Source organism: Pleuronectes platessa, chromosome 9 (genome assembly GCF_947347685.1).
Source record: "Pleuronectes platessa chromosome 9, fPlePla1.1, whole genome shotgun sequence".
Taxonomy (NCBI): Eukaryota; Metazoa; Chordata; class Actinopteri; order Pleuronectiformes; family Pleuronectidae; genus Pleuronectes; species Pleuronectes platessa.
The window spans coordinates 22109608-22126426 of record NC_070634.1 but is presented as its reverse complement, the minus strand read 5'-3'; the positions used below and the strand labels follow the sequence as shown (position 1 = coordinate 22126426).

Genomic DNA, 16819 nt, shown 5'->3' with positions numbered 1-16819 from the left:
TGGCTGGAGAACATGGCAGTGAAAACACAAAAACATACAAATAGTATGAAACATGCATTGGGAGTTACTGATAAAACGTTTTCTACAAATATATGCATCAGTTGGCAGATACATGTGCAGCTCCTGTTTCCTTAAAGTGCTTTTACCTCCACATCCCTCTCTCACGACAGCTCGGACTAAATATAGGAGCATTTACACCAGTTCTGTCAGCCTGTATAGCACACACACACACACACACACACACACACACACACACGCATGCACAAGCCACTGTCTACATACATATGCTAACCCACATGGAAAAATGAGGGTAAGTGTGCAAACAATCAGATACACTACTTTTGAGGCACAAACAAACATGCATTCATAAAAGTGCACGAAGGTACAATCATGACCTGCAGCGTTTTTTATTTCTCTGTCATTCTGGCTCTTCAGCCCTGCAATCAGAGGAATAGAGAGAGAGAGAGAGGCAGAGGTAAAGTGGGTTATTATTTCAATCAGTGAAGAATTGGTTGATGGTCCAGGTGCACACAATGACACACACAATGACACACACAATGACACACACACACAGTTGAGTGGAACAAGGCAGACGACCAGACACTGTGCATGAAATGAGGCCTTTAATACATTTTCTCCCCACCTTCTTTTTCATTTATTCCAAAGACGAGTTGGAAACAAGAACACACTCTTACAAACACACCTCTACCAGGAACATATACTGTGTGTGGAAGTTTCAGACTGTGCGTGTGCAGGATGCATTCGTCGACTGATCCAGGGAAACAAACTGATGAGATAATTACAGCACAGTGTCTCTTTATCTTCGTCCATATGTGTTTGTCTTCATAGATATCTCACTCCCACAGAGAAATCTCAGTGGGATGTAACTTTAATGGCAGACGACACTGGGACACTGGGAACGACTTTGCGCTCATGGGAAATCACGACATCTTTGTTATCATCTGCATGAAAAGAGATTTCATGAGAATATAAGAAAGCATGTCGAGTGAAGACTTTGCATACTTGATTTGAATGATTTGAAAACCTGTCAAGCGAATTCTGTTATTTTTTAAGGGGAACTCACAGTCCACTGGATTCTCTATTTAATTTTATCAAAGCCAAACATGAATTTATCTAACATGTGTAAACAGTCTCTGGGGAATGTAGCATATTAGCACAGCATGCTGAGGTTGCATGTTTGCACTATTTTGCTAGTTTGACGAGGTCCTGTTGGAATAAACAAGACAGCTGATGCATTTTGTAATGACAGAATATGGCAGGGGACTGAGAGGGGGCACCTGAGATCTGCTGATCCAAAGCTCAGACAATTTTGTCAGAACCCCTCAACAGGAGACTGCTGCATGATGCCATTGTCAGAGACCTCCTGAACGAAGCCTCACAGGATCTGTTTGTAGACATGAACTCAAGGGGATGTCCTAAGTTTTCTTTTACCCATACCCAGAGTGACGGGTGCCTGTGGTCTCTGTAGAGCAGAGAAACTTATTGTTTCTTACCGTAAATAATTGTCTCACTGTATATATTGTTGTTTTGTTTTTTATGTACAGTGCACCAACCACACCATGTCAATTTCCAATATATGCAAATATACGTGGCAATAAAAAGAATTCTGATTCTGATTCTGAAATTCAGCTGAGAAACTCTTTGTTTACATTGACATTGGTGTCGACCCTTACCCACAAGAGTTATCAAATCTCGATTTATTTCCAAACTCACATCTTCATCTGAGTCTTCCTCATATGTGGTGCTTCATTATCATCCTGATATATTTGTCGTCATGTGTTTAAAAACGTCATCAACTCTCTCTCTGTGAATTTCTCAGACATTTACCTGTTGTATTCTCACACGGCCTCGCTCTGATGTTTTCTGTACATTTCACCAGGGGCTGACAGGAGAAGTTCAGGAGAAGGTCCAGGGCGACGGACTCACATACATTCTCCAGAGTTCATTGGATTTCTGACAGCATATTACCTTTCTGCCTAAAGCTTCATCATTTCACAGGTTTGCTCGAAGACTAGAATGTCTATCATGTATCATGTGTTCTCCAGGGGCTCTGGGAGTGGGTGGTTCGATGTAGGGCCCCCCCTATCGCCTCGGGGCCCCCACGGTCCCTCGAAAACCCTCCTGCACCCATGCGTCACTGTGGCATGTGATGGATGACAGCAACGTTTTAATCTCACAGCAGCACGAGCTGTTTCATGTCAGGCAGTGACTATGAATAAGCAATATTTATCAGCGGTATGAATGAATTGATGCTTTTATTTGCTTCGTGTGATTTGTTTATCATAATAAAAGCAGAAAATTACACTCTGAACGCACCTCGAGAAGAAAGAGGCAAATTGCTTCCATCGAATCAGAGACTTTTTCTACCGCTGAGCCACGAAATAAATAGTGGCTGATGATTTCTCTTCAATCTGAAGGACAGAAAGACCCCCACCCTCCCCCCCACCCATCCACTTGGCAGAAAATCTGATAATCAACCAGAGTCGGCTTCGCACCATCGACACAGCAGCTGCTTTCCCCTCTCCAAACCCGTCTCACTGCTGCTTCCTGCTCGTCTCCCTCCAGACGGAAACATCACTGTGGGAAACACAAAGACGAGTTCTGCTCCGACACTGACAAGAAGCTCCGAGTCTTCACGTTGGTAACGACGTGATTTCAGTGCAAGTGAATCGAGCAGATTAAGGCATCGCAGTCTGTGATGCAGCACAAAGACACATTTCTTAGTGATGAGTGTTTTGTTGACGAGCGATTGGTGTAGAGTCCAACTCCCTGCAGATTGTTTCAGGGCTTTCAAAGGTTCAAACACTGATCCCACACCAGCACATATATATGTTTTAGTTTTTCTTTTCTTTTCTGTCGTGACAAAGAGTTTCCTGGAGAGTGAACCTACGATGACTGAGACGTTTAGCTTTGTTTTGATTTGCCCAAAGGCCATTGCCATGAAGGTGAGGAAGGAAGTAGGAGGTACTGAGACAGGTGTTGAGTCAAGTCTCCATTGGACTCATCCACACTGGCAGCCAGTGGGTTAATAACAGGCTGTTTAACCTTCTCTCCTCCTTTCTTCCTATTTCCTCTAAATTTAGCCAAAGAACAAGCAGTCAACACCCTGCATGTTTACTCAGTGTCTCATTACATTGTATAATGTCTCTTATTATAAGAAATGAGCATCTAATACACTGTTATTGTATTTTAACTGAAAGTTGCTGAGTGAAGTTCAGCTTATTTTATATATTATTGTGAAATCAAAAAATGCAATTTCATGTCGTGGCAGAAAGGAACACCCGAAAAAATTGTTTCGGGTTATCATGTTGTTGTTGTGAAGACACGTGTGTGCATCAGTCTGTTGTGACCAGCAGCACAGACGCCATGAGGGTACGATAGGAGGGCGGGTGGAGGAGGGGGGGATGAGGGAGATTAGGACGTCCATCTGTTGCCGAGCAGCCCGCTCAGTTCACCATGTGGAGCTGCTCAGTGTTATGATGCTTATGATGTCTGAATGGAAGACAGAAAGAACTGATTAGCAAATTCACTGTAAAACAAATTCACTGTAAAAACAAATAAATGTTCCCTTCGTCGAGGAGATGTTCTCACCCCTTTGTTGGTTTGTCTGATCTGAAGCAAGATTACACAAACACCACAAGATAGATTACTAGCCAAACTTGGGGGAAGGATGTGGAATGAGTCAGGAAAGAAGCCGTTCAACTTTGGTCCAGATCTAGAACAGGGGGCGGATCCAGGACATGTTTTCATTTTCACTTTCTTTAGCATCGTGTGCGTTTTTCAAAAATGTTCTTGATTCCTCCGAGAATAATTCATGGATCTTGATTTATTTTCAAAATTGGCTTGGTTAGAAGAAATTTATAAGAGTGTTTAATCTGGTACAGACCAAATAAGAAGTAGGATTTAGTGAATTTAATGGTGGAATCATAGGGAGACTAACTGGCCTTGGGGGGTGGTATGTGCTAGAATATTCTTCTTTTCTAATGAATACTTCAAGGATATACATTACAATGTAATGTCTGTTATATGTTTTTGGTAATGAAATAGGTCTATGCTTGGTTTTAAATCAGAGTTAGGTATATGTTATTTGGTATAGTAATTTTCCAGTGTTTCTGTGTTTTTAAACTTTCCTCCCGTCTTCCCTCCCTCTCTCTCTCTCTCTCTCTCTCTCTCTCTCTCTCTCTCTCTCTCTCTCTCTCTCTCTCTCTCACCTGCCCCCTGCTCCACCATCTCTACCACAACATACCGAGGCCTTTCACATTCATTTCAACACCAACCTGTTATCACTGTGTCTGCCTCCGGTTCTGCATTCAACCAAAACCTAACTGATCCTCTTTCTGAAAATAAGAGGAAGTTTGAATATTAAAAGTTTGAATATTGAGGGGATGAAAGATCTTAAGACAAAGACAGAAATCAAAAGTTTTCTATTTCTTTGTCTTGTTTGATCCTCAAGTTCCTCAAGTTGAGGAAAGGTCTACCCAGTACAATAGTTAAAAAGTCTATTCCCCTACTTATAGAGGACTATCTCTTCATCCGTGCTTTACATAAGTACCAGCAAAGTCTCTTATTATCATTACTGGAGACGTCCTGCAGCACTGAGTCCCAATCCCGTCTCTCATCCCACATCTCAGTCATTTTTAAGATCCAGAGTCGTCTTCTTTTCCTCTATCGGCAGATTTATCCTCCTTCTCTGAACTCCATCTCAATTCCTCTGAAACTAATCCACCTCTTCAGTCCGACTGAAACTCACAGAACCCTCGTTAGCAATCCTGAAGAACTGAGGGGACTGTTACGAGTTCGTCTCTGTAGGAAAGCTCCTGCTTGTGCTTCTTTTATATCAGGGGTTGATTTACAGAGAAATAAAATATAGAGACTTCCAGTCAAGATGTGAGGGTTGATAAATCTTCAACATTCATTGTTTTTCAGAACCTTCAAAGTATTTGATGAATTAGAACCGTACTGTTAGTGCAACACTGTTAAAAACCTTTGAATGTTCACATATTGCAACTGACATGTAGGGTTTGGTTGGCTTGGATTGTTTAAGCTTAATTATTTAGGTGAACTATCGTGTGGGGCAAATAGACAGACACCCGGACTGACTGCATGTCCAACTCAACATCCCTATCTACTGATGATGCTCCGACAAGAGAAGGTCAGAAAACCAACATGCAGCGAAACCCCCTCATTGTACTGTGCCAGTAGTGGTTTGTTTGTATGTCGCCCCCCCCACTCTGGTCCACACTGAAATACAGAAACCAGGAGAATTCCTGCCCACAGGCTGAGATCATGGTGCCCCTGCAGTTCTCTCGAAGTGGAACGTGCCTTTATGTAACATGCATGATTAGCAAAAACCTCCTTTTAAAAGGTCAATGAATTCACGGGCCTCTGTGATGCTAATTATGACATTAACGAACAGCACAGTGTTTTCACAAAGGGTTCAGACCCCCTCACATTTAACGCTTTCTGTTTCAGCCTCACTTTGGAATAATAGCAAATTGATTTTCATCTCACCTAAAAAAGGGAAATTTAGATTGTGTCGTTTCGGTCGCATTTATATGGACCAGGTTTCATTAATGATATCTGTTTATGCTACATGTTCATTGTTTTGTTCAGCTAGAACCGAAGAACCTTCTCTCTGAGCCCTTTAGGTGTTTGAGTCTTGTGGTCAGCGTGACCATCAGGGTCCTTCTCTTCCTGACTGCTCAGTTTGTTCAAGTTCCATTTAAGATATATGGATTCTTAGCCAGAGGTGGACTCCAATCAGCACAGATTCCAAGAGTCAAAGGAGTTTTTCCTTTTTGATAAATTTGCAGCAATAAAACGTTGTCACGATATTTTAATTGGAAGAGCAAAAAAAAAGCTCCATCCTTTACCCTGCAGTCATGGGTCAAGCACCCACAACAGTAGAAGGTCCCCACTGAAGTGCCCTTGAGCAATACACTCAACCTTCCTCCAGCTCTGGAGCCCATGACATGTGTCTGACCTTGTGCTCTGGATACCAAAGAAAAAATATTACTATGTCAACACAGGGCCCCCTCTTCTGGTAAGTATACAGCATTACAGCCTAAACCTATTATCATCAATCTGATTCACAATAATATAATTTCCACAAAAATAAAGATCAACTGGAGAGATGATGAGCTCGTCCTTATATGCCTTTGATAAACTCTTTGAACACTTACTGGCAGTAGCAGAGGGACGGATCTAACTTGAAGTTTGCTCACATCATCCACTCACTGAACAAGTGACAAAAAAACTTTTTTTAATTGAGTCAAATCCTCCCATTAGTTTCGGCTGGGGACAGTTTGTTCCTAATTGGTTCTGGATCTGACAGAAACATTTCAAACAGACGCTGCTGGATAAATGTGCTCATTTGAGCGTATTAGTTGTTTTTATAAAAAAAAATACACATCTCTATTTTCTATTTAAAGACGAGAAAGGCTGAAACAAAATCACTGCTCAGACTCCCGCAAGAATTGGCTTTTTAATAACAACGATAAAAACAGTCCAGAAACTGCTGTGGTGTTTAGTCAAAGCAAGTATGTACAGTAGTAGGCCAGTAAAAGTACAATACAATCTGTAAATATACATAAACGAATACAACAACAAAATCCAGGTTGGACAGAAGATGTAAATCAAAAGAACTGAGGTCCACTTGTTTATCTGTGACTGACAACATGAAGCTGAGGGAAATGCCTGAAAACAAACAAAACAAAAAAAAAACACATCTCAGCAGCGAACTGAACAGCTAACGTCGAATTTACTAACAAGCATAAGAAACTGTTTTCAACTCAAACCGATGGATTCTAAAGTCAAACCGTAACGGACGTCATCCATGTGCAAAACCTAACTCTTACCCATGAGGACATGATCGGCGCAAAACTGACCAAGCGGCAGAAAAGTATGTGGTGGAAATAACCTGGAAATTGAATATGAAATGATTTGGAGAGCAACCTATTGAACGAAAACAAATAAAACTCATGATCTCTGTTCAGAGCCACAGCAGAACTGAGGCTCTGTGCCGCTCTGTCACTGCCGGGGGCAGAAAACACCATCAGTACATTCGGATTTTTCTACTTCGAGGCCTCTGACCGTGCAAATAAATCTGAAGTCCGAGAGAAAGCAACCGGCTCTAACGTTCAAGTTTAAAGTGAACTGTTGGTCCACTGGATCACACACCTTCATTAGAACATGTTAGACAACGTGTGTTATTGTAGGCATGTTGCAGCTGAGAAGATTCAGCGTAAAATTAACTTAAAAACAAAAATGCTTTATTCACTTTAAAATGGCCATTAAGGATATAAGGCCATTCCATTTGTTGGGGGAAAGTCCTTCCCATTGGTCCAGGCTGCTCCGAGGCCTGCTTCCTCAGTCAGAGTCAGAACCCCTCTGTGTTCCGAAAGGCGGCTGTGGGGCCATTTGGTTGAAATCCTCTGGGGGGGGGGGGGGGGGGGGGGATTAATGTAAAAAGCAAACCTGAAGTGTGTTGGGCTCCAGCATCTTTTGGGGTCAGTAGGGGTCCACGTCAGTAGTTCTTTGCAAGCTTGCATTTAGAAAAAACTTAAAACTCTTAACATCAGCAAAAGTCCAAACTGACGGCCGCTCTGCCTGAGTCACACGGGCAGCTCGAGTTCTCTGGAAGATGGCTGGCCCTGGTCGTGTTAGCTTGTGTAACAGGCTGCCTGTGAACATGGCCGCCTGACACACTTGCGCAGGAGGTCTCGAAAGCCGTCAGCGAGAGGAGGAGGATGTTATTTGGTCGTTCAGTCGTTGAGGCGACAGTCACACATTTCTTTGTAGATCCTCTTTCGGATGAGCGGCATGTCCTCCTGACTGAACAGCAGCGGCTGCCTCACTGACAGACGGCGGCAGTACTGACGGACAGAAAGACAAGATGGTGAGATTAGAGAAACGACAGAAGCTTCTCTCTGTCTTTCCTCAGGAGACCGAGCACTGATCACATTTGTGGAGGCAGGAAAGACAGGACACGTCCACTTTATTTATGTTTCTGCCAAGACACAGGACAGACGAGGCACAAGAGAGGGGCAAGGGATTCAAAGAAGTGGGGGACAAACAAAGGACGGGAGGACGGCAGTAAAGAATGTCTCACCTCCAGGACAAAGACTCCACAGTCGCTGTCGTTTCTCTGCTGAGGAATTCCCTGAGGAGTCAGGAGGTGACAGTCAACAGGGAGACGGAGGAAAGATGTCACAGTTGTGTGTGAATCTACTGATAATGCATTTGTTGCCTCAGTTGTAAGACTCAGTTAGAAATGGTTGGTTAGGATAAAAAGCAGAACGATTTTTTTGTTAATGTAACTCAGATATAGTCTTTATAATAATCGACTTGGCAATAAGAGGGAGGTTTCCACTCTGCACTGCAGTTTCAGGACGTGAGGTGAACACAACATGACAATTACAATCAGGGCTCAGCTTTACCTTGATGATAGTAATTTTCCAGCCTTTCTGAAACGCCGTCTGTTCCTTCTCTCTGGCTTCAGACTGGAGGTACTTCATAATGTTCTGGTAGAACAACACACACACACACACACACACACAGATACAGATACACACAAAGGACATTTAATCTACAGTGAAAATGATGCAAGTGATCACATTACTACTGTGAGGCAGCAAATCAATCACATTTAAAACGACCCTGAACTCTGAGATGTGGAGGTTATGGACAACAATCATGAGTCTAATAGAGCTAAAACAGTGAGATCATCATCAATTAAACAGCTGAACAGGAAAATGTAGAGTTTTAAATGATAAATACAGCTCGAGGGCGGATGCAGATACAGATATAAGGGAGAAAAAAGGATTAAAAAGTTAAAAGCAAATTCTCGGGTTACTGGTCCTCTATATTTGATGCCCTATCCAAGATATTTAAAAGGCCAATAAAGCCGAGCCCGCTCTCGGCTATATTTGGTATCCAATGTGAGGATGACCATCTTCCTAGGGCACAATCTGATCGCATTGCTTTTGTCACCCTCTTAGCGAGAAGACTTTCCTTAATTGGAAACAGGCTGCCCCGCCCTCCTATAGACATTTGGTTAGAGATACGCTGCAACTCTTGAAGCTAGAAAAGATCAGACTGGCTCTGCGACGTCCTAATGATAACTTCAGCAGGATATGGCAACCTTTTATTACATACCTGCTTGAACAAGTGTGAAGTTTTGTCCTATATGTCACGTACAGTATATATTGTCATTTATCATTACTGAAAACCACATGAATCTTCTGTCACACACACCTTTTGTTTTGTCTGTTTTGTTCTATTGATGACATGATGTCTATATATATATATATATATATATGTGTATATTTTTTTATTATTATTATTTCATTTTTCTTTTCTGTTTGTCCCCTGGGGTGGTGGGGGGGGGAGAATTTGTTCATATACGTCTGTATGTATGAGATTTCATGTTCAATTGTGAAAACCAATAAATAAAGTGAAAAAAAAAAAAAAAAGTTAAAAGCAAATTAACATATTTTAAGAAATTGTAAAATATCAAACCAATTTGACAAAGGAATGTAAAATCTAAACCTTATGCATGAAATTCTTTCATTTTGGCAAACATGTGTCCATGAAAGTCTCCTACTGGCTGATTTTGATCAGCTAACCGCTCTCTAGTCAATAGGTTCATCATGTTCTGAACTGACTATCTACACATGCTTTACAACTTCGGTCACGTCCATATGTTTGACGTTCATCACTCACTACGGTTATAATTATCCTCACTTAAACCTTATCAATGGTGTTGGAGGAGTCGTGGTCACTGGACACGTGAGCCTCAGGATGCCTCTGTCTGATAAGCTGAATACTTTCCATTCATTTCAGGAACATGTAATGAAAGACACAAGTCTATAGAACCTCCTTATCTGGGTGAGAGCTACATGGACTCTGCACACATGTGGATCTCTTCTAGAATGCATTCTGGGAAAGAATATTGACCCAACGCTCTATCCTCGTCTCTTCTATCTGATTTGAAGGTTCCTCTTGGATTTCTTTCCACAAAACCTTTCCTTCCTTGTCTGTTCATAAATAAGAATTTAATGACGTTGTACAGCCGTCAGGTCTGCAGACATTATGATCATGGAAGTCAGGAGAAACTGAATTAAAGAAATCTGCAACGATGATCTCCATCTCAGAATGCAGGGACATGGACAGAGGACACATGGACAGAGGACACATGGACAGAGGACACAGGGACAGAGGACTCATGGACAGAGGACCCATGGACAGAGGACCCATGGACAGAGGACCCATGGACAGAGGACACATGGACAGAGGACACATGGACAGAGGACCCATGGACAGAGGACCCATGGACAGAGGACACATGGACAGAGGACTCTTGGACAGAGGACACATGGACAGAGGACTCATGGACAGAGGACCCATGGACAGAGGACACATGGACAGAGGACCCATGGACAGAGGACACATGGACAGAGGACCCATGGACAGAGGACACATGGACAGAGGACACATGGACAGAGGACTCTTGGACAGCGGACACATGGACAGAGGACACATGAAGAGAGGACACATGGAGAGAGGACACATGGAGAGAGGACACATGGAGAGAGGACACATGGAGAGAGGACACATGGACAGAGGACACATGGACAGAGGACACATGGACAGAAGACCCATGGACAGAGGACACATGGACAGAGGACACATGGACAGAGGACCCATGGACAGAGGACACATGGACAGAGGACTCTTGGACAGAGGACACATGGACAGAGGACTCATGGACAGAGGACCCATGGACAGAGGACACATGGACAGAGGACACATGGACAGAGGACACATGGACAGAGGACACTTGGACAGAGGACACATGGACAGAGGACTCACGTCTGTTGTGTGTCTGAAGACGATGCCCTGGCTGTCGTAGTAGCTGATGGTTTTGGTAGCCATGGTGACCGTGACCAGAGACCAGTGGATTTCTAAATGAATGGGAATTAGCAGCAGCCACTTGGAGAAGAGGTCGACCTGAAGGAACCCCCCCAAAAATAAACACAGGCACAAGTTAGTTATAGAAAATACAGAATCACGCAAATGTCCACGTTAAGTTACCTGGAATAATCAATAGTCGATAAGAGTAATCAGATTACAGGGCAATAGTTTATAGACAGAATAAGAGAGAGAACAGAATGTGTATAATGTCAAATTAAAAGCTGGAAATATAACTGTGTTGTGATAATTAATGATCGGCAATTAACGTTTAACTGGAACACAACTTACTTTTTTAGTCCATCTCTTCACACCATCGTAGCCCTTGGCAACAAGCTGCTTATGAAAAAAGCTGTTGAAAAAATGAACCTGGAAGGAAGAAATAATAAATTGTGTTAATACACCACACAGTGATGACCTAATTACACATTTCATTAAATGTGTCTAAATATTACCTCATGAGTCTAACTACAAGTTCAGACTCCTACAGTGAGTCATTTTTATAATTAATAGATATAATTCTAGATCCTTCTGGGCTGCATGGAAACTAAGAATGTGAATTTTAACAACAGATCATCAATTACCTTGTGTTGTGTTGCTTCCATAATGAGTTCTCCATACATGTTGATGATCTGACCAGATATAAGAGCAGGTAGAGAGAAATTAAAAGGTCATTTTGTTTTCCTTTACATTGGATCTAACTTTTCATCCTCAGGCTTCCACATTTAGGAAATATGTGCATTATGACCCCAAACTGTGTCCTGGCCTTTCTTCCTTCTTTACCTGGTCATTAAGCCAGTTCTGTTCTTCCAGAGTCCCCAGGTCCTCCAGGCCCAGAGAGTGTTTGTTATACATCACCATGAAGCCTGCGACGGGAGCAGAGGCCAGACTCGACCTGTACCGAGTCATCTCTCGTTTAATGTCCAGGCCCCTAAAAGAAGAGGAGGAGGAGGAGGAGGAGGAGGAGGAATTCTATTTAAAACACAAACCTCTGGTGTATTTTCTTCTATCTTCAAGGAAATTTTAAGAATATTGACAATTAAGGAAAGAAATTTCACTTTCATGGGCTCGATTGGACGTGTGTGTGTGTGTGTGTGTGTGTGTGTGTGTGTGTGTGTGTGTGCCAGTGTGTGTGTGCTAGTGTACAAACCACTTGCTGAAGTCAGATTTGCCGTTCTTCTTCAGGTGTTCCAGGACATCTGTCTCAGTGAGAGGAATGAAACTTCCGTACTTTATGTAGAAGCTCTCCAGAAAATCTGAAACAGAGGAAATCATAATGGGATTAAAAGACCAATTACATGAGTAACATTAACAGTGTTGTTTAAAAGCCCAAATTCAAAATAGGTTTTCTGAATAAACTCTAATTTAATCACACCCAAGCCTGAACACTGACACACTTTAAAATAAGAAGTGTAGATAACACATTTTTGGGGTTTAACACCGGAAATATTAAAGATGATATTTGTCTATGAAGACAGGATTAACTGCCCATATCCAGAGAACAGCTTGTTGTCATTAAAATGATTCAAAGCTTCAAATCCTGCTGACGGGGCTAAAAAAAACAAAAACATTTTAATATATTTGCACTTTGTCATTGTGTCTAGATTGATTGAAAAACTAAAAAAAGACATCCATTTAAAATAAAATGTCGAACAAAAGGCTGCGTGAAGAGGGGCCTGGATACATTCAGAAGCCACTGCACGTGTTTGCATGAGTGAGCCTCATTTATTAATGCTCACTGTTAAATTGCAAAGGGAAAAGAAATGACAGAAAAAATGTGCACATGACCAATTTTAATACCATGTGAAGATCTTTTTCTATGCTACTATTGCAACACAAGGCTTTTCTTTAAACTTCTGTGGTCTCGTTTGCATTTTTCCTTCATCACAAAAAATTTTTTTATTGTAACGTCACAATAAACAAATGCTCTCCTGTATACACTCAATTTTTTGAGGGAATAATTATTTGCACAAACCCAGTTTTAGATCAAGTCTGTGTTAATGTTTCATGGAAGTGGCCACGTGTTCTGTGGATTCTAAATGTCGGAAAAGAGTTACTTCTTCCAGTTTGTCGCTGTGTAAAAACATAGATGATGGACCATGTTCATTAGAACTATCTGACAGGATGAGTGAATATTTTCATGTGGAGGCTTGAATGCTTCAATACACATCTTACCATTGACCATGTCAGTGAGCCGCTCCAGATTTTCTTCATTCGACATCTTCACGTCCATCCCTTCTTCTTCTGACAGATCCTTCCCCGACACTTCTTCCATCTGCTTCTTCTCCCAGGTTCCCGGCTGACAGTACAGCCTGTGGTCTCCTAATGCCCAGTGGTGCTGCACACCGTCCACTGTGATAGGGCACGGAGAGGTTTCCACTTCCATAGGTGTGGATCTGTGGTTTCCATTAGAAAGAGTTACTGGTAAAGAACCATGGTCTGCTCCATCAAGAGCCTGGTCCACGTCAGAGTCAATATCCTGAGGCGCATCTGACCTTGATGCAGGGCTGGACTGTCTTGATTTGGATAACAGTCCATTTCCCAGTTCACTCATGATCAAATTAGCCTCTTCTTCAGATTCGGAGTCAGTCAGATTTACTGTGTCCCCATTACAGAACGGTGATTTAAACGTGGTGGGGTGAGACTGCACCCCGTGATCCATCTGTGCGTCTTTGTTCTCCTCCAGACTGTGAGCTACCATTGACTGAGCTGAGGAGTCCACTTTAGAACCAGTGACAACACAACCGCCGCCTTGACTCTTAATTCTAACTTCTACTTTCATTTTCGATGCAAACATTGCGCCTGTCATCATTCCCCTTCCTCTACTTCTAACTACTAATGCTCTCCTGGCTGGCGTTCCCGACAGCCTCATCTCCACATCTCTGTTAACCCCGCTTCCTTTCCCTCCTTCTCCAGAACCCCCCGACCCCTTTATCAACATGTCCTCATTATTCTGCGTACATGATTTCTGTGAGGCAGCACAGTTCGTTATTGTTCCGTCTGGCAGGGATGTTACAGGCAGGGGAGGGAGGGTGTGTGTATCAGTGAGGGTGTGTGTATCAGCCATTATTACAGTTGTTTGCTCCTTCTCGTACGTGTCATTTTCATCCTCTGCTTCCTCTCCCATCTCCTTGGTCAAATCAGAGCTATTGGTAAGTGTCAGCTGGGCCCCCACCTTTCTGTTTGGGGTGTCCCAGAGGTCCTTGACAGCTCCCCTCCCTCTCCCCCTGCCTCTGCCAGAGTTTTTGACATTGTGTCCTTTACTGTTGGGTCCGCAGCAATCACAGGCCTTAGGAGTCCTCTTCCTGCCTGAGGTACGGCCATTGAACGGGCCCTGAGCAGGGGTGGTTGTCTGCGTAGAGGACCAGGATGAGGCTGGGATTGAGCTGCTTGTAAGTGCTGGTGTTACAACAGGAGGTTCTGCATCAGCAGGCGACGGGGTAGAGGGCTGAGGGGGGCGGATTGAGGTAGGGTCTGTGCTGAGGTGTTTTGCAGGGGTCTGTGTTAGGCCCTGACCAGAGGTATCTCTAGGGGGAGGCACCAGGGGAGGTGCCACTTGCAGAGGAGCTGCTGTAGCAGGAGCGGTTAAATGAGGCGATGCTGTAGGTGATGTTTTCATTGGGGAAGCAGAGCCGCTGTGAACCATGACGTCCTCCTTTGGCTCTCCAACCCCATCCCCAACTCCCCCTCTCCAGAGTCGTGTCCTGTCCTGTCCTTTGGTCCTCTAGACGTTTCGGCGTTGAAGGTCGCGCATTCCGTATTTTGTATCCTGACACTTCCTGTGTGGATATTAAGTTGTTTTCAAGCCTTTCCCACCACAGAGGTTATCGATGGCAGGTCACTGGCGTCTCCTCAGTGGCATCTAGACTGCGTGTGGAATAATGAATCTACCATGACCTCCTAATTAAAGACACAGAGAAAAATAACAAGTAAAAGAAATGTCAAGTTCAATAAAGCAGCAGACCAAAGCTGTCTTTAATGTGCTCGGATGATTCGGTCAGAAATTAAAAATACAGTAGTATGATACTCAAGACTTAAGGTCAATAGGTCCTCCCACATCAGACCTCTCAGATCTCAACTGTAAGGCAATCAATGACATTACATCCTCAACAGCACATAAAATCACTCGCCCCCTTATAGCCACTTTGGCCTCAGGACACAGGTTCAGGTTGATAAGATGCAACAGGGAATGCTTCAGCTAAAGTAAAGTACCTGCAGCCACAGCCTCGTTAAGACAGCAGGTCACTAACCCGGCTCTTTACTGTCTGTCAATGGTTCATGTTTATAAGATGTCAATGTTTTTTATGGTCATCTCCACTGTGGAGGTTGTATTTCCATCTGCATTTGTTTGTCTGTTAGCAGGATTATGCAGAAACTTCTTGACTGATTTCCTTGAAAGTCTGTGGGGGTGGCCCAGTGGAAGAAACCACTTTGGCCCGTCCACACCTACACAAAAGCATCAGAGGCGAACCTGCGCCACCTATTCACTTCCAATCTGTGCGAGTGAGGAAGTGAATAAAACATTAGCTTCCCGTGGCAAAGCAAATTGCAGCATAGCTTTACGTGGAGTTCAACTTTACTTCTGCATTCACATACATCTAACCGAACCTGTTTTGGTGTGAATCCGGATCAGGGGGCGGATTCAGGAATTATTGTTACTTTTCTCGACGCTGTGACACAATCTTGTTGATTTCTCAGAGGATAATTTGTGGATCTTGATGGAATAAAAATCTGGTATGTTAATGAGACCAGTATCTATGTGTGTGTGTGTGTGTGTAGATATTGTTAACTGATGTGTTGGGTGTTGCTCTGGTGAGTGTTCCATGGGAAGTGATCTGTCAGTGAATGCGCAGGGTTGTGTGACTGGATTTCCTGTATCACACAACTAACTAAATCAACTAATTAACTAAGCCTGTGTTTGTGTGTGTAGGACTTGCAGGATTTAAGCAGCAACCACAATGAGATTATCTTCAATTAATATGTGTTAAAGATTTACACGTGTTTCCGATGTGCTCAGCTTTTCATTCATTCGTGTGGATAAACGAGTTATTAATATCTTTACCAAGTGTTGCTGGAAATCCCAGAAACAATGGAATCATCTTGTTCAACGAAAGCTGCCGCAGCTAAGCTAGTCCAACAATGGGTGTCGGATTCCAGGAGCGCGTCTACGCAAAATTTACGAACACAACAAACCCAACAGGTGATTTAACTGGGTCCAAAATGTCGCTTCGCGTCAAGTGCACCCGCAGTCGGTCGTTCTCCTGGAGCTAGCCGCGTTAGCTAGCTGCAGCCGAACACTCAACACAAAGCGGCGATAACACACAATTCCTCCATTTTCAGGAGGAAGTTTCAAGAGGAGGGAGCCGAGGGTCCGAGTGTGAGGCGGCTGTGAGGAAGAGCAGCTGCGACAGCACGAGAGGAAACAGACAGAATGAGACTTTACCTCGTCCGGGAAACGACAAACACAGTTTCATCCGAACACGGCTCGAAAAAAAATAACAGTCCAAGCTGCCGTCGCTCGCTGATGACGTCAAGGGGTCGAGCGCAACTCTGGCGGCGTCCGTCGGTCTCCTGAGATTCACGTCACACAGAGAAGCCACAACAATTATCAAAATTAAAACACAGAAGAATCAGATGTTTGTTATTTTACACGAAGATCTTTAAAGAAATACACATGTTGTGGGGTTTACTCACATTTTATTATTAGATTGTTAGGTTGTTTGTAAAAAAATTTAAGATGATGATATATATCTTTATTGCTAATTGATTTAATTTGACATAGTTGTGTGGACAACTGTCCAGGGACCCTGCCAAGTTTTAGATCTAC

The 16819-nt window shown here is 43.1% G+C and overlaps 1 protein-coding gene across 1 annotated transcript; it reads right to left on the bottom strand.

Moving 5' to 3' along the window:
* Nucleotides 1-7467: 7467 nt before the first annotated feature.
* LOC128448493 (uncharacterized) lies at nt 7468-16547 on the bottom strand. The gene is made up of 10 exons (XM_053431176.1): nt 16436-16547; nt 13168-14892; nt 12143-12248; nt 11776-11923; nt 11577-11624; nt 11284-11361; nt 10894-11031; nt 8460-8543; nt 8132-8182; nt 7468-7895 (listed from the first exon to the last, which is right to left on the bottom strand). Exons 2-10 carry the CDS (start codon nt 14636-14638, stop codon nt 7785-7787), a joined length of 2235 nt encoding a protein of 744 aa, XP_053287151.1. The 5' UTR covers nt 14639-14892; nt 16436-16547; the 3' UTR covers nt 7468-7784.
* Nucleotides 16548-16819: the final 272 nt, after the last annotated feature.